At 36.9% G+C, this 26,288-nt stretch overlaps 1 protein-coding gene across 1 annotated transcript in view; it reads left to right on the top strand.

The window, feature by feature from the left end:
* The window catches only part of ube2o (ubiquitin-conjugating enzyme E2O), a 69,639-nt gene extending 47,247 nt beyond the window's left edge, over positions 1-22,392 (top strand). Inside the window, exons 8-20 of the mRNA XM_026213973.1 lie at positions 3,742-3,892; positions 5,474-5,570; positions 5,769-6,111; positions 8,936-9,090; positions 9,288-9,400; positions 9,480-9,602; positions 12,056-12,145; positions 12,251-12,521; positions 15,929-16,393; positions 16,676-16,812; positions 16,957-17,160; positions 18,494-18,551; positions 18,931-22,392. Of these exons, the coding sequence (XP_026069758.1) occupies positions 3,742-3,892; positions 5,474-5,570; positions 5,769-6,111; positions 8,936-9,090; positions 9,288-9,400; positions 9,480-9,602; positions 12,056-12,145; positions 12,251-12,521; positions 15,929-16,393; positions 16,676-16,812; positions 16,957-17,160; positions 18,494-18,551; positions 18,931-19,679 (2,956 nt within the window). The 3' untranslated portion in view covers positions 19,680-22,392. The remainder of the gene's footprint in view (positions 1-3,741; positions 3,893-5,473; positions 5,571-5,768; positions 6,112-8,935; positions 9,091-9,287; positions 9,401-9,479; positions 9,603-12,055; positions 12,146-12,250; positions 12,522-15,928; positions 16,394-16,675; positions 16,813-16,956; positions 17,161-18,493; positions 18,552-18,930) is intronic.
* Positions 22,393-26,288: the final 3,896 nt, after the last annotated feature.

Here is a 26,288-nt window from a genome sequence, read left to right as displayed (position 1 = left end):
TTTGCGATATTATTAAGACGTTTGTCTGTGAAATCTGCGAGATCTCTCATGCGCGCCGCGGAGGCTGTCAGTCACACACACAACAAGAACGTGCGCGGTGCACACACACGCATAAGGGACCGTTCACATATCGCGTCTTTTGCGCACTCAAGTTCGTTATTTCAAATGTAGGCGCGCAGTATGTGCGCTCATAATGGAAGAGACGCGGTCTTTCACCTTTTCTGTAACAACGTTGAAAGCTCGGTCAAGATAAAGGAACAGCTGATAGCTGTATGTGGATTTTTTAAGTAATTTAGTAACAGTGCTACTGCAAGCAGTTTTAAGTGCTGCAAATCCATTTATTTATTGCTGAAATTTCCGCGTCTTCATGGAGAGAGCAGGTCATGGTTGCTTAGCAACGGCAGACTTTTCAGGAGCGCAAGTGGCCAAAGGATTTGGGGAAACAAAATCAGAAAGCAGCGTGCCTAGCGTTTTCCACGTGTTTTTAGACGCGATATGTGAATGGCCACTTACGAAAACTGCTGCTTAATACAAATATTGACGATGGCAGAGACAGCAAAACGTTCCAAAGTGTGGTTATACTTCACTAGAGTTGATGCAGACAACGCTGGTTGTCATAAGTGCAACTAAATTTTTCATGTAAGGGCGGAAACACACGCAATCTGTCAAAGCATCTTTCAAAAGTGCATTATCTGCAGACAGAGAAATGCAAAGTTTTTGACTGCCTAACACAACACAAAGTAACACAACACAAAGTACCGATAAGAATACCGTTAAAGTTAAGCAGTATCTGTAAGTAGTAATACCGTTGAAATCTTAACGATACCCATCCCTAGTTCTGAGACAGTTTAACTCGTTCTTGTCATATTTTATTACCAATTTCTAAACTATAACAAAGAAAAGTGATAATGTGAGAAATGTTGAAGGTGTCTGAATACATTTTGGTTTGACAGTGTATTTTATTTTACAGTGAAGACTATGCAGTGCTATTTTAAATGAGTTTCTGGACACCTAAAAACTTAAAAAAAAAAGTAAACATTGTGCAAATAGCACAAATAAATAAATAGAACGAACATACAGTAAATATTAAACAATTTCAAACAGGGCCCACTGTACAACCTGCACCAGGGCCCCTCTAACCCCAGTTACGGCTCTGGGTTAAGGTACCAAGACAGAGCAGTGCACTGTGTGTACTGTAAGAAATAAAACAAGAAGGCATTTGGTTTAAAAGATGGCAAGTAAAATAAAAACCACATTTGAATGCAGTACAGTTTCATTATTATCCAGAGCGGCTTACTATACAAAATTTGTGCAACCAAATCATGTTTTGCGCCAGTAACTGAAAAAGTTAGTCGCGCAAGTGCCACCAGTGGAAATGGTTAGTGTAGTTCCCTGAAAACACAAATTTAATAAAGATTCATCTATATTTAATATATTTTATATCTTATTCGCAACTTTGTTCTGATGTATTTGTCTGTGCTTGTAATTTAGTTGTTCTTAATTTATTACTGATGGTTCACAAAAGAAAGCAAACAAACAAAAAAAACCTTTATTAGTTATGTTAAGAGACGCTGATCCATGATTGCAAACTATTCTGTGCATATTCATGTTTTTGTTCAGTTCCGAGTTATGCTTGTGAATCCTCTCATTATAACAAAACTTTGTAAGACTGTGATAAACTAAGAGGGGTTGGAATTTTTTTGAGTTATTGTATAGGGAACGCTTTTTGTGTATAAAAATGGGCCTGTATAAAACTTATGTTTGGGCAGATTTCATTATCAGTAGCTCATATTTAGGCGATAACATGGAGTTTTATATGGCACTAGGAATGTAATGAGCTGGATATTTGTTCATTTCCTTCGTGAAAATCTCTATGCACAGTAGAGCTGCACGATATTGGGAAAAAATGACATTGCGATATTTTATTTTTCTGCGATATATATTGCGATATGAAATCTAATCAAATTTTTTCTTACAAACAAAAATGGGGTGAGCACACTTACATTCTTATTTGGAATGATTTAAATCTCTGGTTTCAACAGCTCTGATAAATAATAATCATGATACAAGGCTGGCTAATGTTAAAGGGGGGGTGAAATGCTATTTCATGCATACTGAGTTTTTTACACTGTTAAAGGGTTGGATTCCCATGCTAAACATTGACAAAGTTTCAAAAATTAAGTTGTAAGTTTGAAGGAGTATTTCTTATCCAAAAATACTCCTTCCGGTTTGTCACAAGTTTCGGAAAGTTTTTTCCGAGTATGGCTCTGTGTGACGTTAGATGGAGCGGAATTTCCTTATATGGGTCCTAAGGGCACTTCTGCCGGAAGAGCGCACGCTCTTGTATAGCAGAGCACTGAGAGGCTGAGCACAGACATTCACTGATCAGAGCGAGAGCATCGCGAAATGTCACAAAAGAAGTGTATTTTTGGTTGCCAGGGCAAGACAACCCTGCACAGACTACCAAAAAAAAAAAAAACAGCATTAAGGGACCAGTGGATGGAGTTTATTTTTACATAGCATCAACGGAGTTGTGCAAGTGTTTGTGTTTGTTCCCTGCATTTCGAAGATGCTTGTTTTACAAACAAGGCCCAGTTTGACGACGGATTTGCGTATATTATTATACAGCTTCCATGTGATGTTGTCATCAAACTGCACTGTCCACATGTACAGCTTAAAAAAAAAAAAAAAAAAAGACGACAAAGTGGAACTTAGTCATTTTCCAAAACCGCTAAGCAAATATATACAGCTTCAGTACATACCACATAGAGACGTTGTTGCTGATGCTGCTCTTGTTAAATTTCAGCCTCTGGATCTGATTCTGGATCATAAATATACGCTGAATCTGACTGTTAGTCATGGTTTGTTTTGGTTGGTTTTGTCCTCACGTAAAGTCACAGCTTCCAAACGCTCTCAATGCAAAAGCCTACTGGCGCTCGTGATTCTTTAGCTCCGCCCACACATCACGCCTCCAGCCGGTCGTGTTTTTTTGGGAAAAATCAGTACAGACTATCTTTCTCTTATGAATATAATAAAACTAAAGACTTTTTGGAGTTATGAAGGATGCAGTACTACTCTATAGGTACTCAAGATTAACAGGATATTGAGTGAAAACGAGCATTTCACCCCCCCCCCCTATAACTTTATTGACATGGGGTGAGGGGGGTGGGTGTTATGGAGGTTGTCAACTAACCAGCAGAAACATAAATTGGCACCTGTGGTTATGCTACTAGTGTTTGCTGTGGTATCAAAGAAGTACTTAAAGTTTTCTTTAAATAATAAGTGTTCTTTGAATAATAAAGAACTGTTTTGCTCATCTGGAAAATTATCCGATTCGTGACTTAAAATCCTTAATATGATCCGTACTGTGAGTTATGTGATCTGTTTCACCCCTGCTCTCTTGAATTATTATTTTGAAGAAAAATACAATCATGGAAGTTTTTTGTCTGCTGAAGAAATTCAGCTAATGTTTTTTTTATTTGAGCTAATTAAATTCATTTTGAGCTAACAAAATATGAAGAATGCCTGCCTGAAGGGCTACCAGGGAATTTTAAACATTTTCAAGCCCTGAATTGACAACTCTTTTTGTAGCACACCTCAATACTCAAGTGCACAGGAAACTTTAAAATGCTATAAAGTATGATTTACTTAAGCAACAACTTGTCTGAGTGCTGTGTATTAGATGGTTTCTCTAGATTCACTCATTCACATTCACTCATTTTCTCTTTGATTTATGTTCAGGGTGAAGCGACTAGGCTACTTCGATCATACTCAAAGGCAGCTTGGAGAGAGAGCCTTGTATGTGTTTCCTGCCAAGAGTGAAACTACACGGATCACCTGTGAGGGGCCAGAGGGGGCATCTGCTCATCCTGAGGACCCTGTTGTTAGAAAGGTATAGTTGATTTGGCCATATCTGTTTTTTTTTTTTTTTTTTTTTTTTTTTTTTTTTTTTTTTAACATTCTTTGTTGTAAGTAGACATATATATATGTATAGTTTACGGGGTTCATATGATGCTGCTAAAAAGACAATTATTTTGTGTATTTGGTGTAATGCAATGTGTTTATGCGGTTTAAGGTTCTAAAAACACATTATTTTCCATATAATGTACATCATTGTTTCTCCTCTATGCCCTTTTATAAAACGTGTTGAATTTACAGTGCTCATCTTTCTGAAAAAGCGAGGTGTGCTCTGATTGGCCAGCTATCCAGTGCATTGTGATGCCTGCAAATGCCTCAAGTGTGTGACAGAAATATTACGTGCCTTAACATACCATATCCCAGGCCAGCAGCACAAGACTAGCTGTTCTGCTCGTGCACATCCCTTCATTGGTTCTCTTTTAGCAGTTCAGTCAATGTACTGTTCGGAGTAACTGAAGAACTCAGGATATTGGTTTATTTCACGTTAGAGGGGGAGTGTAAGGCAGGTTATTTTATAAACCAAATAACTAAGGAATTTGTGGATTAGTGCGTACTGGAGATGTGAACCATTTCAAATGATTCAATTAGATTTGGTGAACTGGTTCGACCGATTCACTAAGATCCGGATAAATAGAAAGATTCACTCGTGATCCAGACATCAGTCGAGACCAAACCAATAAAACCCATTACAAACGAGGCGTTTGTTGCATCCAGTGGGGACACAATTACTGATTATAATGACTTACACTGTCTTTTTAAGCACTGTGTTGTGCTGCACTGCGTATCATGCTGTTTAAAAATAAAACCATGTCTGCATTTGTGATCTGAGAAAGAACACGCCTACTCTACTGCTCAAATCTCACATATGAATAATCATTGGCAAATTATTCAATATAAAATATGTACTTACAGGCTTTGAGTGAGAAGCACCAGACTTTCCTTGCATAGTTTGAACTGCCCTACTTTATAGAAACCGCTTTTGTGCCACAGACACTTTGCAACATCATCCTCCATAAAATGCACACATCTGAATATTTGGGTTGGACTTTTCTGGAACGGTGTTGAAATTCAACTCAAATTATTTCTAGTCTTTTCCTCTTTTGGAAGACCAAAAAACTTAGTTTTGCTTCCACAAGGAAACACACAGCGACTCCACAACATGGCGCTGGCGGCCACAGTGAGAATAAAAGATACACCTTCTTTCTTTGTGTGTACATTTGGGCAGCGTTATGCAAAACTTCGCACTTAGTGACGTAAAGATGTGGGGGCATGTTAGAACGAGGCGTTTTATGGGGGCGTGGACGAGCCTTAACTTTTATAAAGAATATCTTTTTTGATTTGATACTTTAGTCTTTGCAACTTTACAGATCTTTTTTATGCACCAAGAGCTTGTAACACTCCAATGAGAAAGGAATAATTTAAATCATGTCATATGACCCCTTTAATCAGTTAATTGAAATTCGACTAACCTGGTGTTAGTCAAAACTAACTACTTTTCTAAATGGAAAGAAATTGTTTTTCTTGCTTTTGATCATTATTATTTGTTCATTTTCAGTTAAAAAGAATGTTTAAAAAGGAAGTGGGAAAGAAAATTACAGAAAATGCAGACACCCAAAGTAACAATTCAACAGAGAAAATGGATGGCGCTGAAGGTACTGCACTTGTCATTGTTGTGTTGACCACAAACTGAGCTGAATTGTCAATAGTGTGCATGGTTCACATAACTTTTGTTTCACTGTGCTGTTTGAATAGGTATCTAATTATGCAACTTTTTGGATATTTTGGTCTCTGTTTACCATTTTAAATGCTAAGAAATTGTCACATTTTTTGAACCATGTCTTATTCTCTAGGTGAAAAGAGATCAGTGCAGGAACAGGACTGTCCTGATGATAATTCTGTTCCATGCTACCCCAACAATGGCCCTGTTCCATACCAGGATGCCCTAGAGGAGGGAAAAGAGCCACTGGATGTTCTTCAGGGACAGTGGGCCCATTTAGGGGAACAAGAGTCAGATGAGGAGCCAGGGGATGATACAGATGATACAAGTTCTGTCACTTCCTCTGCCAGCTCAACAGCCTCACTCCAGAGTGGTCCAACCCGAAAAAAGAGCATCCCCCTCTCTATACGTAACCTAAAGAGAAAGCACAAGAAGAAGAGAACTAAGTTTTCACGCGAGTTTAAACCAGGAGACAGGTGAAAGAATCCACAATGATTAATTGATTTCTGAGTTCAAAATTAAAATCTAAACCAGCTGTGTTGTGTATATAGTCCAATACCTGCAGAATTGCCCATGATATTATATAATATTCCTGGTAGAATGACCTGCCCAACTCAATCTGAGTAGCTGAGTAGTCCTTAGCAGTGCTTTAAGTGGCCCAAAAGAGGTGCTGGTACTCTATTATACTCTATTATTTTTTTTGATGATTCCCCTTATCCCCTGAGGTAACAACAACTCTATTGAAGGGGTTTTATATACAGCAGTCAACAGACGACCTTATAAAAAATAATAAATCCTTTTATTAGTTTGTGGATTTGCTTGAGCTAGAGCTACTGAACATAAATAAAATGTGCAAAAGGATTTAGAAAAAATACCTTTACAAAGAGCTACTGCGTTACTTCATTGTATTTTTACCGTGCCCAGCGTGCGCGTTTCACACACCCTCTTCGGCCACGTTGAGTTGTTGACACTGACAGTGGCAAAAGCGACACACGTGCTTTTCACTTGTAAAACTCATAGGTGTATGGGTAATGTAGTCTCTGCTCTCGGTGGAACGAATTAGGAAGAGTGCATAGTGAAGGGCGCTCTGAAAAGCGGCAGCGCAGGCAAAGGATTAAAACCTCTATTAAAACAGATGTCTAAATAAGCGTAACAGTATGCTAAAAGCATGTTCTGGGTGCACAGAGAAGTTGCGGTACACTCAAGAGCTATATTTGGAAGTGGCGGCACTGAGTACCAGTGCGTACCGGCCCACTTAAAGCACTGGTCCTTAGCCATCTTCAAGAATCAGCTTAAAACAAATTTCTTCATTCTTTATTTGACCCTCTAACTAGCACTGTCAATTATATTCAAAAAAAAAAAAAACTTGACCCTTTTAAACTTGCACTCTAGTGTGTGTTTTTTCTCGATGCCCATATTAACAAATTACACTAGGAGTGTGAGACAAACTTTAAAAATAGCCCATTCTGAACTCTGCCATGTGCAAATAAAGAAAAGGAAAAAATTTGCTGAATGCAGACAAATTAAAGCAACAAGCACTATATAAGGGTTCAAGGTATGTCATTTACAATTTAATTTTAAATATCACCCCCTCCCAAAAACATGTTGTATATTATTGTCATTAAGAAAATATTTATGGGATGCACTGACATCTCGTAAATATTTTCTTGCAGATATGTAATATGCTTGCGCTGGTAGCTGTGTGGAAAATCCTTCTATTACCCACGGCACAAAAATGGTCTACTACATGTGACAAATAACATAATGTGTTATTTTTAACAATATTTTAATTTTGAAATAAAATGAAATAAAATGTAATTGCATGAGGTACCATTATATTAATCACATACTTATAGTATTTACAGCATATAAATGGTAGAGTTCTGCTTACTTCGTCATAAGTCTCTCTCTCAGTAAATGGGACACAGATTTTAGTAGTAAAATCTCTATATTGAATAATATGTCAAATAATGTTCTTAGTCTTTTCTTCCTGTGGGGAAGCATTCCAGCCAGAAATAGTTTATCTCTCTGCAGTGCACCTCACGTTGGGACATCAGCGGGAGTAAACAGTTCTCGCACACACAATAAAAAAAGGGGAGAGGAGACATTTTCCACTAGTTAATCGATCGTGGATGGTTTCATTATTTTGGGTAGATAAAAATAAAAGCAAAACTTTTTCTCCATATATATACTCCATATAATCTGCTGCACAAGAAGAGACTTTGCAAGTGTGAACACCCAACACAACATATATATATATACCATATTTTCCAGACTATAAGTCACACTTTTTTTGATAGTTTGACTGGTCCTGTGACTTATAGTCAAGTGCGACTTATCAAAATTAATTTGACATGATAAGAGAAATGAACCAAGAGAACACATTCCGTCTACAGCCGCGAGAGGGAGCTATATGCTGCTCATTGCTCCTGTAGCCTACACTGAAAACATAGAGCGCCCTCTCGCGGCTGTAGACGGTAATGGTTTCTCTTGGTTCTTGGTTCTAAATAAATGCGACTTATAGTCCAGTGCGACTTCTGTTTTTTTCCTCATCATGACGTGTTTTGGACTGATGCGACTTATACTCAGGTGCAACTTATAGTCCGAAAAATACGGTATATATCGGTCCAGTTTTGCACTATGTACGACTTCTAAGAACCATGACTTTTTAATGAATTAGTCAAATTGAGTCATAGGCAAGCTGTCTTTAAGTCATTCTCTAAACTGCAGGCCATTACTTTTGGTAATAAATTCACTAATAAATGTACAGTAATAATATGCAGTTAAGCATGATTAATCAAAGCATTAAGTTGGATTGCAACCAAAATTCTTAAAATTAGAATCTCACAAAAATTGTTACGATTCCCAGCCTGTATTGAGCATGTTGTTTTGCTGTTGATGCAATTAACATTTCGATGTGCATGAAGTGAGACTAGGGACAATATAATGAAACCTTGCTAAGCTCTATGTGGAATCACCTGTCTGTCATAGTATGGAGAATGACTCAGTAGATGTGTGATGTTATATCTCATTGTCCTTTTGAAAATGTTCTTGATGTGAATTTTTAGTATCTATTTCATTTTCTTTCCAGCTCACTGGAATATTAAGGAAATACCACAAATGACAGTTCCTTTTTTAATAGTAGTAATAAAGACATCATATACCTGTTAATTGTTAAAGGCCATAAAAATTAAATGATCAGATATTATAAGACCCATCTAAAGAATATTTCACATTATATTTCTGTCAAATGAAATAAGATTAAATAGACTCTTAAATGGTGTGTCTGTTTGTGCATAGGGTGGCAGTTGAGGTTGTCTCCACTGTAACCTCTGCAGATGTAATGTGGAAGGATGGTAGATTAGAGACAGGCATCCGCTCCAATGACCTGATCCCTATCCAGCACCTGGACAACCATGAGTTCTGCCCTGGAGACTACGTTGTAGACAAACGACGTAGGTTCTCTTTTTTTAACACAATTGTGCAATTTTCAATATGGGTTTTGATTTGCATGTTTCATGCTCTTATTTAGTGGAGCAGTCCTTATTTGGTTGTTTACAGTTGACTTGGCAATTATATCTTTTAGTCACAGCAAGTGATTAGATCTAGCTTTTTACTCACTTGAAATAAACTTTGATTGTTGTTCCTGCAGCCCAGGCATTTCAGGATCCAGGCATCTATGGAGTGATTCAGTCAGGTGACCATAAGGCCAGAACCTGTGTAGTCAAGTGGGTAAAACTTAATGCTGCAGGCGACAATGTTGAGGTATTTTAGTTTTTAGTATTAAGAGGTGTTTGGGATTTTCTGTTATCATATTATTTAACAAATAATCTTGTAAATGTAGGTGATTGGGGAAGAGGAGGACGTTAGTGTTTATGACATTGCAGATCATCCAGATTTCCATTTCCACACAACGGATATTGTCATAAGGATTGGCAACTCTGACACAGAAGACTGTGAAAATGAGGTACAAAACTAGTTTTGCATTTAAAGGTTTAGTTCACCCAAAAATGAAAATTAGCCCATAGATTACTCGCCTTGAAGTCATGCTGGTTATATATGACTTTCTTCTGTCATACAAATCCAGTCCGAGTTATTAAAAAAATTGTCTTTGATCTTTCAAGCTGTTTGATGCAACTCAGCGATTGTTGCAGCAAAGTTTAATAGAAAATGCATCCATTAAAATAAGTGTCTCACATGAGGATAACATTGAAAGCAGACATATTTATATATATATATATATTAAAAAAAAAACACACACACAAGACAGGGTAAGCGTGGCATGTCTGGGATGGCTGGGAATGAGTGTGGATTTGGTGACCCTGGGCTCCGAAGCACCTCACCTTGATAACCCCTTGCAACTACACCCTGGCGGGGGTCTATCATATGCCATGGCCACGAGGGATGTCAGAGGCAGCTTTACAATACCTTATCATTAATATTTGTATCAATATTATTATTATTATTATTATTATTGCAACTACTACTATTAGCATTACTTTCAATGGCTGTGTCAATATTATTATTATTATTTTTATTATTATTATTACTACTACTACTATTTTATTTGTCCTTTTCCTGATCCTTTAACGTCCCCCTCATTCTGGAAGAAATATTTGTTAATATTTGTTCATCATTACTACGACTGATAATACTATTATTACCATTTGTCTATTCTTATTAATTGGATTTATCATCATCATCATCATCATCATTATTATTATTATTATTATTATTATTGTTATGATTAGTACTATTGCTATTCTTATGTGTGTATATATGTATGTGTGTATATAAATCTTATACAGCCCCCTTTATTCATATATTTCTACTCCCTCACCCAGTTACACTAACACACACACACACACACACACACACACACACACATATCGTACTGATATGTATGTTATGTTGGTCTCTGAATTTGTTTTCTGCATTTTGTAAATATTGTAAGTTTGTTTGCATAATAAAAAAAAAAAATAAGTGTCTCACATGGCTCTGGGGAGTGAACAAAAGCCTTCTGCAGCGAATTGACATGTTTTTGTAAGAAAAAATTCAATATTCAAAACATAATCACTTTAATCTAGCTTGTGCTCACTGTTGTAAAGCGCAAGCCGTTCCGGGGGAATGATGTATGAGGTCAGCGTTGCGCATGCACTGGTGAATCTTGTGAAAACCAATGTTTGTTAACAGGAGCAAAGAAAGCAAAGTTTCCTTACTTTACCAAAGGAAAACCATTTTCTTCTTGGCTTATATCAAAATCCTCTGACATTGTTCTTTACAAATACTCGTTTTGTACTTCTAATTATTGATCATTGTTTTGTTTTGATCTCTCTGCTGAGCGGCACATGCACAAAGCTGACATCATACGTCATTCCCCTGGAACTGCTTCGTTTACAACTGTGAGCGCAAGCTAGATTAAAGTGATTATTATGTTTTGATTATGGATATTTTTCCTACAAAAAGGCACCGATTCGCTACAGGTGGCCTTTGTTTACCCCCAAGAGGCATGTGAGACACTTTTTTTTTTAATTTTTATGGATGAGCTTTTTATTAAACTTCTCATGGACTGATGGAGTGCAACACCCACTGAGTTGCATCCAACAACTTGAAAGATCAAAATAAATTAACTCCAACCGAATTAGTCTAAAAGAAGAAATTCATATACACCTGACATGCACCTCTCCAAAGATCTAACAGCAAGTCCATTCTACGAGGACAGCTATTGTGTGATTGGTCTGCTAGAATCCCTCCCTTCGTATGTGCTTGAGTTTTGTGTGATTATGTGGACTTTAATATATTTTAATGTTACACCTTCTTTTGTAAATTTAGGGATGCACAATAAATATCGGCTGATATTTAATGTGCATCTTGTCAGTAAAACCCGTCCTGTAATCAGTGGTAAATCTCTACATGTGTGTGATTTCACGTGGAGCTGCATTTACTACACAGAACGGTTGTTAACTGACAAGCTGCGGCAAACATGTCAGTGTGTAGTAAATGCTGCTCCATGTGAAATCACGCACATGTAGAGATTTACCGCTGATTACAGAACCGGTACGTGGTACTCCAGGTTACATCAGCAACATGCCCGTGGATACTGCAGACTAGCGGTTTGCATGTGTACTGCACGTTGACGCAGACAATGATGCAGTAGTTCAAATGAAAACTGACGCATAGCCTACAACGTAGGTCAGACACAAAAAATCAGCATTTAATTTTAATTTTTGGCTAAACTAACCCTTTAAGAGAGCATTTCCTGACTTAGTAACAAGTAAAATGTTTTTTATGCGGACAGTATGTCTTGGTGTCTCTAAAGGTAGTTAGATAGTTCTATAGTTAGATTGTTATTTGCAATTTTTGTGTTCTTTGGTTTTCATTCTCCTTTTGATCTAATACCTTGCCTCAACTGTGTTGTAGAGATCTGTTGGGCAAGTGTGCAGGGTGGATCTGAGCAGTAAAGTGGAGGTTGTGTGGGCTGATAATTCTAAGACAATTGTCCTGCCACAGGTATGCACCAGTTTACTCAAACTGATGTAATGATCTTGCTACTGTAAAAGCACACATCCACCTATAGACCCTTGAACTAACACTTATTTATTCTTTCTCTCTCAGCACTTGTATAATGTCGAGTCTGAGATTGAAGAAACATATTATGACTCTGCTGAGGGCAGCAGTAGTGGTGCCTCATCTGAAGAATGGGAAGATGAGAGTGATAGCTGGGAGACAGATAATGGACAAGTGGAAGAGGAACCAGGTGCTGGGGAAACCATCTCAGACTCCTTCCCCATTACAGGTGCCACTGCTGATGGTAAAACCCATGGTGTGCATGCCTCCACGACAACAGACTCACCAGGAGCTCTCCCCACTCCTGAACTTCCTGGAGGTATTGAATTCTCTTACAGTTATATTGCAGAATTAAGTATTAGATAAAATGTTCTCTTTGGTGCATTGACATTTAAATACATCACATTCACATTACAAAAGAAACAAAAGGGATAGATGACAAACGTCCAGAAGTGGCCATCAATAAATACCTCACAGAGCATTTATGCATTTTACACGTTTTCGTGTGGTCTTATAAAGTCTTAAATTTAGTTGTATCAAATTTAAAGCCTTAAAGAGTTTTAAATTGTATTAGAAAGTCTTAATTATGATATCAAGAGGTCTTAAATTTGGGTATGGAAAGACTAGAATTGCAATATGGCTATGATTTCATGAAATAAACATGAGTGTTGCACATTCAAAGTCAGGTGCTACACTGCTTTGTGTTCTCCATTACCAGGAAAACTGTGATATTTCTACCAAACGCTCCACCTGCTAGCAAAGAATAAATGAGCATTTTCAATAAAACATTTGTTTTGTTCAGAGTTCAGACCAATGCAAAAATTCGATGTGAACTAATGGATCAATAAGAAGACAATACATTACGTTATAAAAAAATTTACAGTATAGGGGTGTGTGATATGTATGGTCTGCAGTAATATCTTAATTTGCTGTTTTGATAATGTGCGAATTGATATTGTCGAATATATTACGAAAAGCAAACAAAACACCTTTACAGAGTGCGCATGCATTAGGTGATGAAGTCTAGAAGGTTAAACTTGTGTATCTGCACATTTAGAGTGCGTTCTTTCACAGCTTTAAGCAGTCTATTAAAATGCAGGCAGAGTGCCGTTTTATCTCCAAAAGTCAGCATGATTACAAATGTGATGTAGATTTTATACATTTTAAATAAACAAGTTAATATAGACTTTTAGACACCATATATAGACATTTTAGACACCATATTTCCTGTTTTGTTTCTGATTTCTCCAACAAAAATCATTCCAAACACAGCCACAGCACTTCTCTGAGCAACATGACTAAATGTTCTTGAATGGATCAAACATTTAAATGATTCGGTTCAATCACAATGACTCATTTAACAGGGACTTGCTGCCACCTACTGGTGATTTCACATGTAAGGTACCTTTCCATTTTTAAAATGATTTAAAACATCAGTTTTCAATGTTTTATGTCTAAATATCAAAACATTATTTATGCATTTGTTATTGCTGGTTAAGTATTCCATGTCCCTCAGAGCTGCATTACACAGTGTGTAAATACATCTAAATTCCACTTCTAATGCAGCTTCTGTGTTTCCTCTGCATTTCAAAGATGAATTTTGTTGATACTGATTTAATTTGCTCGGTAACAGCCCAAATACATAAATTTTACTCAAAAGATGGTGCACACTTCTAGAAAAAAATGGCTTAACCTGTTAGCCTGGACCAGAACACCTCAACTCACACGTGTCAATGTTTACGAATAGATTAAATGAAACGGGACAAATTTAAACCTGACAAACTATATATCATTATAAAGATCTAAGCCTCTTCTAAGATCGCTGTATTTCAATGGAAAGCTTATAAAGACTGTATTTGCTACATTTGTGTAAGCAGTACACATTACAATGCTGTAAATACCAGATTTGTCGTAATAACACAAACACATGTGTTATAAACACATCCAAAGCTGTAAGTCACGGTTTAGTTAGGAAGGTAAGGGTACACTGAACGACATCTCATGGAGCACGTTTAGTCAGATAAAGCAATAACGTTGTAATATGGATCATAATTCCTTTGTTTACATTTCAGTTCTTCAGCGACAGAACTGTTTGTGTCCGTTATGAAATAACTCAGTCAGAATCTGCATCTTGGTAGTAAAAAAAGGCATGGTTTTGCAGCGTACAGTGTCACAGACAGAATGAGATGATCCACGAAGAAAATAGAAGAAAATAGGAAAAAAGTTTATTTGAATTTTGGTGCTCTCTCCTGACGCGCTCAGACACACCTGTCAGCTGATGGATGTGGAACTTATAGCGATCGCCTTTCTTTATTTGTTTGATTTTTCAACAGTTTTCATATGTGTGTGAGTGTGTGTTATGTTGAATGTGAATGTATCTGCATGATTACCATCTATCTGAGTGCAAATCAGTACAAAACAACTCGCTATTACTGTGTATTCACAGCTCTCACGGCTATAGATGAACGGCATCTATATGAATAGAGAAGTGGATTATTACTACTAATTATTTATGGCGCATTTATATTATTATCATCTCTATAACTGGCCATCAGCAATTATTTAGAAACTCATGACTCATGAGACATTTGACTTTCAACCCATTAATTTTTTAGATTGCTCCAGGACTGATTTCATGTATTTTTATATCAAATAGAAAAAATCAGTGTGGTAAAAAAAAAATTCAAGGCACTTCAGTGTCTATAACTTTTAATATTATTGAGGATTATCAAATCTGGTTGATAAAAGGTAATCCCAAAAGGTCTTCTTTCCAAAGACACCAAAATTATGTGTTACAAACATAAGTAAGGAACTGTTACAATTTTAAGTTAGGTAGGGCACTTTCACCTGTGAATCCCATAATGGGGGATGCTGACTAACATGTTAAAGTTAAAAATGCCCATAAAACTTGTTGGAAATTATTAATTTCAAGCACTGCTGTGAACTGATCACCAAACAGATTATAAAGAATATCAAAAAGGACTCAGCTGTCCACGGTAGTCCTTAAGATATCAGCACAATAACACACTTAGCAAAATATAATCTAATTATCCTTATCGATTAAATCCCAGAAAATGATCTGGATATATTTGTCATTATTGCACACCCCTAATTTGTTAATTAATATAATAATTTATTGATAATAATTGTTTAAATTAATATAACTAATACTTTTGACTCATCCATTTTCTTAAAAATGGAAGGCTGAAATGTAAAGTTCATAATTTTATAAAACTTTTTGTTTTTGTGAAAACTTGTATCTGAACTGTAAATTACGCTTTTTACAGATTAATATGGTACTATAGACATTGCCCTACCCCGCTCATATGGTATTAATTGTATTTTGTACAGGTCTTAAGTCTTACATTTTTGAGCTGGAAAATCCTGCAGAAACCCTGATTTTAAGTGAGACAAACTGTAGAAATGTTTGTCAAATTTACCAATAGTTATTGTGCACAACCAGAATACTGCACAGAGCTCACCTGAAACCAAGGTTGTAGTTGTTGTTGTTTTTTTAAAAGCTTAATTTTATATATTAAATTATAATATATTTGTGTGTGTATATATATATATATATATATAACTAGATTTCTGCAATATCCAAGGCAGACAATACGAAATACAGAATTTTGTCAACTTTAGATATCCTCTACTCATTGGTTACAGTGAGGGAGGGAACAGTGAACACCTTTTTAGCAATTATTTGTATTCTTTTTGCTTGCTCAGGTGGAGCACCTGAAGAGAAACCCAGTAAAGATACTCCACCACGTGGCTTCCGTGAGCTTAAAGAAGCCCTGAAAATTTTGGAAAGTTTAAAGAACATGACTGTTGAGCAGCTCTGGACTGGATCACCGACCTCTCCCACTGCCGAACCATCCGCCACAAGTGCTGCCACAACCCCCGCTGATACCAAACCCACGAAAGAAAAACGCTTTTTGGATGACATTAAGAAACTTCAGGAGAACCTGAAGAAAACTCTAGACAATGTGGCCATTGTAGAAGAAGATAAAATGGAGGCTGCCATTGAGGAGGAAAAAGTGACGGCACCAGTGCTAGCTGAACCACAGACGCCTGTGCGTTCTGAGTGGCCTAGTGACACACCAGTTTTGTGTCAGCAGAGTGGAGGCAAACCGGGTGTCACCTTCACCAGTGCTAAAGGGGAAGTGTTTTCTGTTTTGGAATGGGCACCAGGTACAGATATCAGCAAACCTTTTTTTTTTCTTTTTTTTTTTATGAACAAATAACATTTTGAATTATCGATTAACTACTGCATATGTATTACCTTCTTATATGATCAATATGTAGTGATTTATTATGATAATAGTGTGTTAGAATTTGAATATGAACAAAAATTTGTTTTCAAATGTCACCTCAAACATTTACGCAGTTGACAGATGTTTTTATTCAGTGACTTGCATAGCGTTGAGTTTCATTCCAGACGCTCTCTAAAATGACCTCTGTTTCTCACTATAGACAACCACTTGTTTAAAAAAATGGAGTTCCAGCCAGCAGAGGCAAAGAAGTTTTTTAGCACTGTAAGGAAAGAAATGGCCCTGCTGGCCACCTCTCTGCCTGATGGCATCATGGTGAAGACTTTTGAGGACAGAATGGTAATTGACCCTTTCACACAAATCTTTTTGTGCGCAGATTTGGATGTTGTATTCGGTTTATTTTGCAATGTATGAAAAAAAAAAAAAAGGGAAATATGATTTGTTTCTTGAGTTAATATTTCCTATGGTTATTTTTCTCTACAGGACCTTTTCTCAGCTCTCATTAAGGGCCCTAACCGCACTCCCTATGAGGATGGACTCTTCCTTTTTGATATCCAGCTTCCTAATATATATCCTGCTGTTCCTCCTCTCTTCTGTTACCTCTCTCAGTGCAGTGGGCGACTAAACCCAAATCTCTATGACAATGGGAAGGTTTGTGTCAGTCTTCTTGGCACCTGGATTGGAAAGGTGAGCTGACCTAGTCTCTGATCTAATTTCTGGCTAATATACTCCTGGTGGTTTTGAACTAGCTACCTTCTTGCACTTACTTTGATCATTCTTCATTGTCATGATGTTGGATGACTTTACTTTTTGTCATTTCAGGGGGTCATATCCTAGATTATTTAGTTTGACATGACTGTTAATTTCTCTCTGACCACTGGATTGAAATAGACCATTCTTTGCTTCTGTACCAACTGACTCACAAAATCGCTCACTCATTTACTCCTTCAATAATCCCTATAAGTTTATGACAGTTGAGTACACTATATCAGAAAAGAGTGAACAAAATGAAGTGAGAGAATTCAGATGCTGACATATAAACTGCGCGAAAGAGAGGTGGAGCTATTGCAGAAACATTTGTCACATATGTACATTTATATTACATGTACCTTACTTTAGAAACTATTTTTAATAAGAAATAACACTCACAATGACTTTATATTGTAATTATACATACCTCCACACCAGCTTTGTTGTTTCATTGATGTTATATTAATATTAGCCTTTTTTTTTATATTTACATACTATTCAAATATTGGCAACTAAAATAAACACATATTACACACAAACATATAACACATACGTTTTATGTATTTAGTATTTTTGGTGTATTGAAACTCTAATAGCGTTTTGCACTCCGACACAATGACAGTGATCATATGGATCGCCCTCAGGTGACCAATAATTTTACTTTAGAATAAATACGCCACATACAGGTGATTAACAAATACCACTTCAGTAAATTAATGCACTATATAGAGGATAGGGAATGGTTTCGGACACTTAGTGTTTAGTATTCTTCAAAAGATTTATATACATTTTGTAAAAATTTAATTACCGTATTTTTCGTACTATAAGTCGCACCTAAGTATAAGTCGCATTAGTCCAAAAATACGTCATGACGAGGGAAAAAAAAAAACATATATAAGTCGCACTGGACTATAAGTCGCCTTATTTAGAAACAAGAACCAAGAGAAACATTACCATCTACAGCCGCGAGAGGGTGCTCTATGCTGCTCAGTGTAGGCTACAGGAGCACTGAGCAGCATAGAGCTCCCTCTCGTGGCTATTGACGGTGATATTTTCTCTTGGTTCATGTCAAATTAATTTAGATAAGTCACACCTGAATATGAGTCACAGGACCAGCCAAACTTGACTTGACTTATAGTCCGGAAAATACGGTATTAGTATTAATGAAAAGTACAATTTAGCTTTAGCAGTAGATGCCCTCCATTGCATTGTATGAATATAGGTCAATGTTGACGTGTTGACGTTTTTTTTTTAATGTTTCCTTTCACAGGGTACTGAAAGATGGACAAGCAAATCCAGTCTGCTGCAAGTGCTTATCTCTATTCAAGGTTATTTAAAAACTACTCCTTTTATGCCTTGTTAGTGTCTACTTGTTAGTGCTACTTTTTTGGAAATAATTGGGGTTATAATTGGCAAAAAAAAATTAAATGCAGTATATTTCTGAAAATTTAATTTTGGTGTGCATCTGCAAATTTCTCTGAAAAGGGCAGATTGCTTTAAGGCAGTAGGCAAGACTTGATACCACAATTTTGTCTTTGGTATGACGCCAGAATCTAATACTTAATTACTGATACTAAATCGTCATAATAGGTGACAAATAAGCAGCTTAAAAACCCCCTGAATTAAACCGATTTATTAAGAGCACTGCATGAAACTCTGCAATAACAAATACACTGTTGTGTAAATATTTTGTCTTCACCCCTTCAGGTTTGATTTTGGTCAACGAGCCATATTATAATGAGGCTGGCTTTGACAGTGACAGAGGCCTTCAGGAGGGTTACGAGAACAGTCGCTGCTACAACGAGATGGCCCTTATTAAGATGGTACAGTCAATGACTCAGCTTCTCCAGAAGCCTGTAGAGGTCTTTCAGCAGGAGATCTGTGAGCACTTTGCCTGCTGTGGTTGGCGTCTGGTCCATCGGCTGGAGTCCTGGCTAGAATTGGATGGGGCAGTGACTGACCGTGCTTTACGTTGTGGTGTAAGCAGCCTCCATGAAGAACCTCTGGAAGAGATCCCGTCAGCTCTGGCCCACAGCAGTCCAAGCAAGCAGGATGTGCGAAGTGAAGAGGAGCTTGAGGACTCAGGTCTCAGTCCCTCTACACTGGGACCTAGTGGACCTCCTGGTTCAGATGGGCAGCAGGATCTGAGCCAAAATTCTGAGTGTGATAGTTCAGTTGTGGGTGGTGCAGGATCAGAAATACCAGAAGGTTCTGAAGAGGTGTTGGGTTTTGTGACATCACAACAAAGTGTAAAACCCTATCAGGAGTCTCAGCCGGCTGTGAGACCAAAGAAACGGAGAAAGAGCTATCGCAGCTTCCTTCCGGAGCGCAGTGGCTATCCAGACATTGGATTCCCACTCTTCCCTCTTTCCAAAGGCTTTGTGAAGAGCATGCGTGTAGTTTTGCAGCAGTATCGAGCTACTCTTACAGCTGCTGGCATTCCTGAAAACAAATAATTGCCCTCCAGTGCAATTTTTCCCTTTTTTTCCCCCTGCTTTTTTCAACCCAAGAACTGCGCTTTTCTCCTTTAATCCTTTGTCCAGGATCTTGGATCTCCTTATCAGGCCGGTAATGTTCCTAGCAGCCTTTGTTAATTGCTTTGTAGCACATCTTTAGTTGCTTTGTTTTTTTGTTGCCTCTCATTGTTCATGGGGTGGCAGCACACATTATTTGTTTCTATTAAACAATGTTGAAATTTCATATGCTTCTATCTTGTTTCCCTGACAACCACCCTTCTGCCACACTGCTCTCTCAGGGAAGTATGGACAAAACAGATAGATGTGATGCTTTAAGAGATATTGAGGCATGACTGAAGCTTTTATTGTGTTGTGACTTTTCAAGATTTGTGGGTATAAACTGTACGTGAGGGATTGGATTTATTGTGCCAAGGGATGCACCGAAAGGTCTTAGGCATTGTCATTTGGTACTATGTGGAGGACAGAAACTTTTTTTTTTTTGGTGGGATCATCATCAAACTCTCACCAAATAATGGCTTGCACAAGTTGAAGAAAGTTCATTTGCAGAAAAAAAAGGGATGCTATTATACATTTTTCCAAAAAGTTTCAGATCATTTGTGTGATTGTTGTCTTTGGTTAATCAAACAATTATATGTCCCAGCATGACTTGCTCTCTGGTTCATTTTTTCATGTTAGTGCTGCTAACATTGCATTGCTTTTCAGTCTTGATCAGTATCATCATTCTTTTAAAAGTGTTGGTGACTTGCTTTTTGATCCGAAAAAGTAAAAGTTGTACAACTGCTAAGTCATCCATACTCTACAGACCCTGATCATTCCTGCTGATGTTTTGCACAGAAATCACATGAAAGTTGAGTGTCAGGTTTACATTTAAAAATAACAAAGCATCCAGACACACCAAAATATCTGACTCAAGAAAATGGAATCTAACATCCTCTTTCTCTGTCCCTCCACCTCCGTGGCACAACAGAGAAAGATTTTCAACATTAACTATTATACTCTGTACAGTACATCATTTGAAACTTTTCTTACACTTTTGCCATAAATGCATACATATCATGAATCCAGTTTACATACATGTAAATACACAATGGGACCTTTAGTATGAGGCAGGTCAGTCTTCTATAGGGGTCTGTGTGACCGGTCCTGAGAGTCTAATTAAATAATTTTAAGAGGTTTAGCAGCCAGGATTCAGGATTCATTTTGAGTTTGCATGAAAGATTCTTGTATGAATACTGATAAGTTTGACCAGTCACATCCCTAATGCTTCCCTCTATCCAATATCATTGCCTTAAAACTGATTTCAAGCTTGACCCTAGGTTCCCCTTTTTGCCGCATTATACCTGTAATTTTCTATTAAGTGGCCCAGTCAATCGCACTAGTTAAGATGGAGAGGTGTAAATGTTACTTATTATTTTCACAAGCACAATTCAAGAAGTGGTATTCTTTAGACAACTGTGAAATTGTTTGTTTGTATTTTTGCCTATTTGAAATTGCATATAATTTTTGTGTGTGTGTGGGGGGGGGGGGGGGATATTTAACCAACTACCAACTTTTTCCCAACAATATGCATCTCTGTGACATGAATTAGATGCTGTGATGTAGAAGCTTCATGTTAATCCTGGTGCTGTTGTTCTCCAGACCACTAGGAGCAGCTTAGACCTCACTCTTTTGTTTACATCAATATAAGGCCAGCTGTAATTAAAGCACAGCTTTCAGACAACTATCAAATGTCTTTTATGTGCTGTTGCTCTTTGTGATGCAGTACTTGATAAGTACACACAGCTTTTATGGATATGGAGTCATCAGGCTGTTTTACATTTAACAGACCCTAGTAAGTTTCTTAGTTTTGCATAGAAGTGATTGCACATAATTAAACTTGTTTCTGCTTGAAGACACATTGTGTTTACTAATGAGTTTTGATGAAGGCTGATAATATATATATATTTTTCCCCTCTCTCTGTAGTTTGGCTATTGGGCTTGATAGCAGATGTGTAGAGGTAATAACTTGCAGAAAAACATCAGCAGTATATGTCTTTTAAAAGACAGAATAGATAAATCTCTGGCTGATGGCTTTGTGTCATCTTGGATAAGATATTCTCATAAATACATATTTCCATGCATAAAAGTTGCTGACAGTGAGATGTTTTATGATGTTCTAGATGAAATGGTTTATCTTGTTTTCTTTTGAATTTGTAGCTTATTACAGTTTGGCATTTGGAGAGTATAAATACTTTATCAAAGAGTTTCATATGCAAATAACCTCAGTTTTTATTTAGACAAATTAAAAATTAAGTTGAGAGCTCTTCCACCGCACACTTCACCGGTTCAGCATTTCAGCATTTTTCTGCATTTCAGTACTGAAATGTGAAGCTAAGTCTCAAGAATCAAACATCAACCTTAAAAATCTGAACTATTTTCTGTGTATGTGTACAATACTCTGAATTTAATCATTATTATAAGGAGAGGGAACAGCCAAAGCATGTAACATGTTGCTTTAAGCCTTAACGGCTACACAAGACTTGACTGTACAATGTAAACATTTCCACAGTGGCCTGTATTGGTAAACTAATAAACTTATGATTTGTAGCCTGGATTCTCTGTACAGAAGTCATGATTATACATGTAAACATTTAACAATCCTAAGTGGTCATGTGTGGGCTTGGGTTGTATTAAAGCGTGTGTGTTGTATTAATTTTTTCTCCATTTGTATTATTTATTTTTGCACTAAACAATGTAAAAAGGGAAGCATTAAATTATTTGCAAGCAGAACCAATGCAAAATATTGTGAACTAACCTGTTTTGTACTTTATTTTGTCCCTTTTTTTCCAGGAATTGATTGTCTATCAGAAAAACAAACATAATCAGAAGAAAAACACATTTAAACATTTATTAAAACAATAATAGAAATGGTTTAAGATTGATGGCGAAAAAATACTTTACCCTGACAATATTGGATACAAGAATTGAAATTGTAGAAAAGAAGTCCACATCTCATTCCATAAACATTGGGTAAAGCTGCTCTGGCATTAAATCTGTTGCTGTGGAGTGATATCAATAAATGTGTTCATATCTTGATGTACAACAATCAGATGCATCGTAGTATAATTTTGTGATGTTCACTATTGTAAGATTGACCTTATTTTACTGTTAAGGCACATGAAAGGTTTAAAACTAACATCTTTATACACTGTTTGCATAGTTACACTGTAAATTGAATATCTATAAGTCAGTATCACTACTCAACACAATGGTGAGCTATATGATAAATAGCAATTTTGTTTAAAAAAAAAAAAAAAAAGTAAGTTGGTTCAATACATCTGGGTAAGGGTTCATTTAGGTACATATAAGATCATACTTCACCTTTGATCAATAATTGACAACATCAACAATAAAAAAGCAGACAGCTTAAGATAAAATTTGTTAAAAATAACAAAGGCCCAGACCAGATCACTTGTGAAGCTTTAAAATGTTAGTAACCATCCCTAACTCCCTATACATACAGTATTGTTCAAAATAATAGCAGTACAATGTGACTAACCAGAATAATCAAGGTTTTTCGTATATTTTTTTATTGCTACGTGGCAAACAAGTTACCAGTAGGTTCAGTAGATTCTCAGAAAACAAATGAGACCCAGCATTCATGATATGCATGCTCTTAAGGCTGTGCAATTGGGCAATTAGTTGAATTAGTTGAAAGGGGTGTGTTCAAAAAAATAGCAGTGTGGCATTCAATCACTGAGGTCATCAATTTTGTGAAGAAACAGGTGTGAATCAGGTGGCCCCTATTTAAGGATGAAGCCAACACTTGTTGAACATGCATTTGAAAGCTGAGGAAAATGGGTCGTTCAAGACATTGTTCAGAAGAACAGCGTACTTTGATTAAAAAGTTGATTAGAGAGGGGAAAACCTATAAAGAGGTGCAAAAAATGATAGGCTGTTCAGCTAAAATGATCTCCAATGCCTTAAAATGGAGAGCAAAACCAGAGAGACGTGGAAGAAAACGGAAGACAACCATCAAAATGGATAGAAGAATAACCAGAATGGCAAAGGCTCAGCCAATGATCACCTCCAGGATGATCAAAGACAGTCTGGAGTTACCTGTAAGTACTGTGACAGTTAGAAGACGTCTGTGTGAAGCTAATCTATTTTCAAGAATCCCCCGCAAAGTCCCTCTGTTAAAAAAAAGGCATGTGCAGAAGAGGTTACAATTTGCCAAAGAACACATCAACTGGCCTAAAGAGAAATGGAGGAACATTTTGTGGACTGATGAGAGTAAAATTGTTCTTTTTGGGTCCAAGGGCCACAGGCAGTTTGTGAGACGACCCCCAAACTCTGAATTCAAGCCACAGTACACAGTGAAGACAGTGAAGCATGGAGGTGCAAGCATCATGATATGGGCATGTTTCTCCTACTATGGTGTTGGGCCTATTTATCGCATACCAGGGATCATGGATCAGTTTGCATATGTTAAAATACTTGAAGAGGTCATGTTGCCCTATGCTGAAGAGGACATGCCCTTGAAATGGTTGTTTCAACAAGACAATGACCCAAAACACACTAGTAAACGGGCAAAGTCTTGGTTCCAAACCAACAAAATTAATGTTATGGAGTGGCCAGCCCAATCTCCAGACCTTAATCCAATTGAGAACTTGTGGGGTGATATCAAAAATGCTGTTTCCGAAGCAAAACCAAGAAATGTGAATGAATTGTGGAATGTTGTTAAAGAATCATGGAGTGGAATAACAGCTGAGAGGTGCCACAAGTTGGTTGACTCCATGCCACACAGATGTCAAGCGGTTTTAAAAAACTGTGGTCATACAACTAAATATTAGTTTAGTGATTCACAGGATTGCTAAATCCCAGAAAAAAAAAATGTTTGTACAAAATAGTTTTGAGTTTGTACAGTCAAAGGTAGACACTGCTATTTTTTTTTGAACACACCCCTTTCAACTAATTGCCCAATTGCACAGCCTTAAGAGCGTGCATATCATGAATGCTGGGTCTTGTTTGTTTTCTGACAATCTACTGAACCTACTGGTAACTTGTTTGCCACGTAGCAATAAAAAATATACTAAAAACCTTGATTATTCTGGTTAGTCACATTGTACTGCTATTATCTTGAACAATACTGTATGTATGAAGTACTAACAGCTGAGTCTCTTAGGGAAATCAGAATAAAGTCCTACCAGCAGGGTATTCTACTTACCAATGATTTTTCTTTATCCCCACAGATTGTTAAAGCAGAGTTAAAAGTTAAAGCAGTCTTGTATTGTTATTTATGTTCAGTATATTTTAACACTTGGTGTGTTCATTTTACATTTAGAAGGATAAGAGAGGTTTAATAATAGAAAAAACACCACTTAAGTATCATAAAAGTAGTTCATTTAACTAATGCACTATATTCCAAGTACACAATTTATGGTATGGTAGCAGTGTGTAAGGCACAGACAAAAATGTAATTTGTCAGTGATTATTTGCCCTTCAACCAACACTGAGAAATCGACTAGTATCAACATAGACATCACAAATGCCAATAAGTTTGTGACCATATGTTTTAACAGTGGACCCTTAGTTGATTTCAGAACTATGGCACATAGTTCTTACAATTTGATTAAATGCTTTAAAATACTTCTGATACAATGCATGGGGCAGGTGTGTTTTTTATTTGTTTCATTGCTTGATAGCCTCAGTCCCTTTCTACCTACATTGTACATGGGGGGGAAAGGAAACTGCTAGCACCATATCTGTTTATGGTTCAAGACGTAGAGCCTTCACTTTAACATAAACCACATGAGGGCAGTTTGTGGATTACCTCCTCCCTTTCCATTGCTAGGAATAGGTGCAGGAGAGATCTGCAAAAGATACCTGCCTTAACATAAATCAGGTAGATTATGCCATCATCAAGTCTGGAAGCAGATGCAGCCAACATGGGACTGGTACATGACCACAACTAGAACAAAATCCTCATTTTGAGGCACTGTCCAGTGTCCTGGTAATGGCTGGTTGACGGGGTTGAGTAGGAAGTCTATATACAGGCAAAGGTGATTGGTTGGATTGCTTTGATTTGGGAGTATTGTTGGAGTTTCTGGAATTTTGGAAAGTGTGACTAAGTAAGCCATTTAAAGGATACCAGGACTCAGATTTAGACAGATTTATCTTTGTCTAAATGTTGCAGTTGAAAGTTACAAATTTCAGATTGGAAATCCAGTTCACCTTAAACACAGCCAAACAACTTAAAAACATTTAATATGAAGTTAGATAAACACTTCACAATTTTATGTTCATTTGCAGTTGTTACCTGTCAGACTATTTAATATGATCTCAGTGAGATCTTTGGTAAAAGCCATGGGATACTGCACAATTGCAACAAAATTTCTTGAATCATAAGATTTATCATAAGCCAACTATGAGTACAGTCTTACTTTGAAAAACCAGAAGTTGGAAAGTGTGAAGGTAAAAAAAAAAAGTTTCTAACATCGTAATAGTTATCATTGTACAGAACACAAAAAGCTGAATACCCTCTGAGCTGATAATATATTTAGACAGAGAAAGGCATGTAAAGGCAACATAATCAGCTATCAAAGAACA

The sequence above is a fragment of the Carassius auratus genome, chromosome 31, assembly GCF_003368295.1.
Source record: "Carassius auratus strain Wakin chromosome 31, ASM336829v1, whole genome shotgun sequence".
NCBI lineage: Eukaryota > Metazoa > Chordata > Actinopteri > Cypriniformes > Cyprinidae > Carassius > Carassius auratus.
Note: the sequence above shows the minus strand (reverse complement) of the source record. Positions and strands in the feature narration are given on the sequence as shown.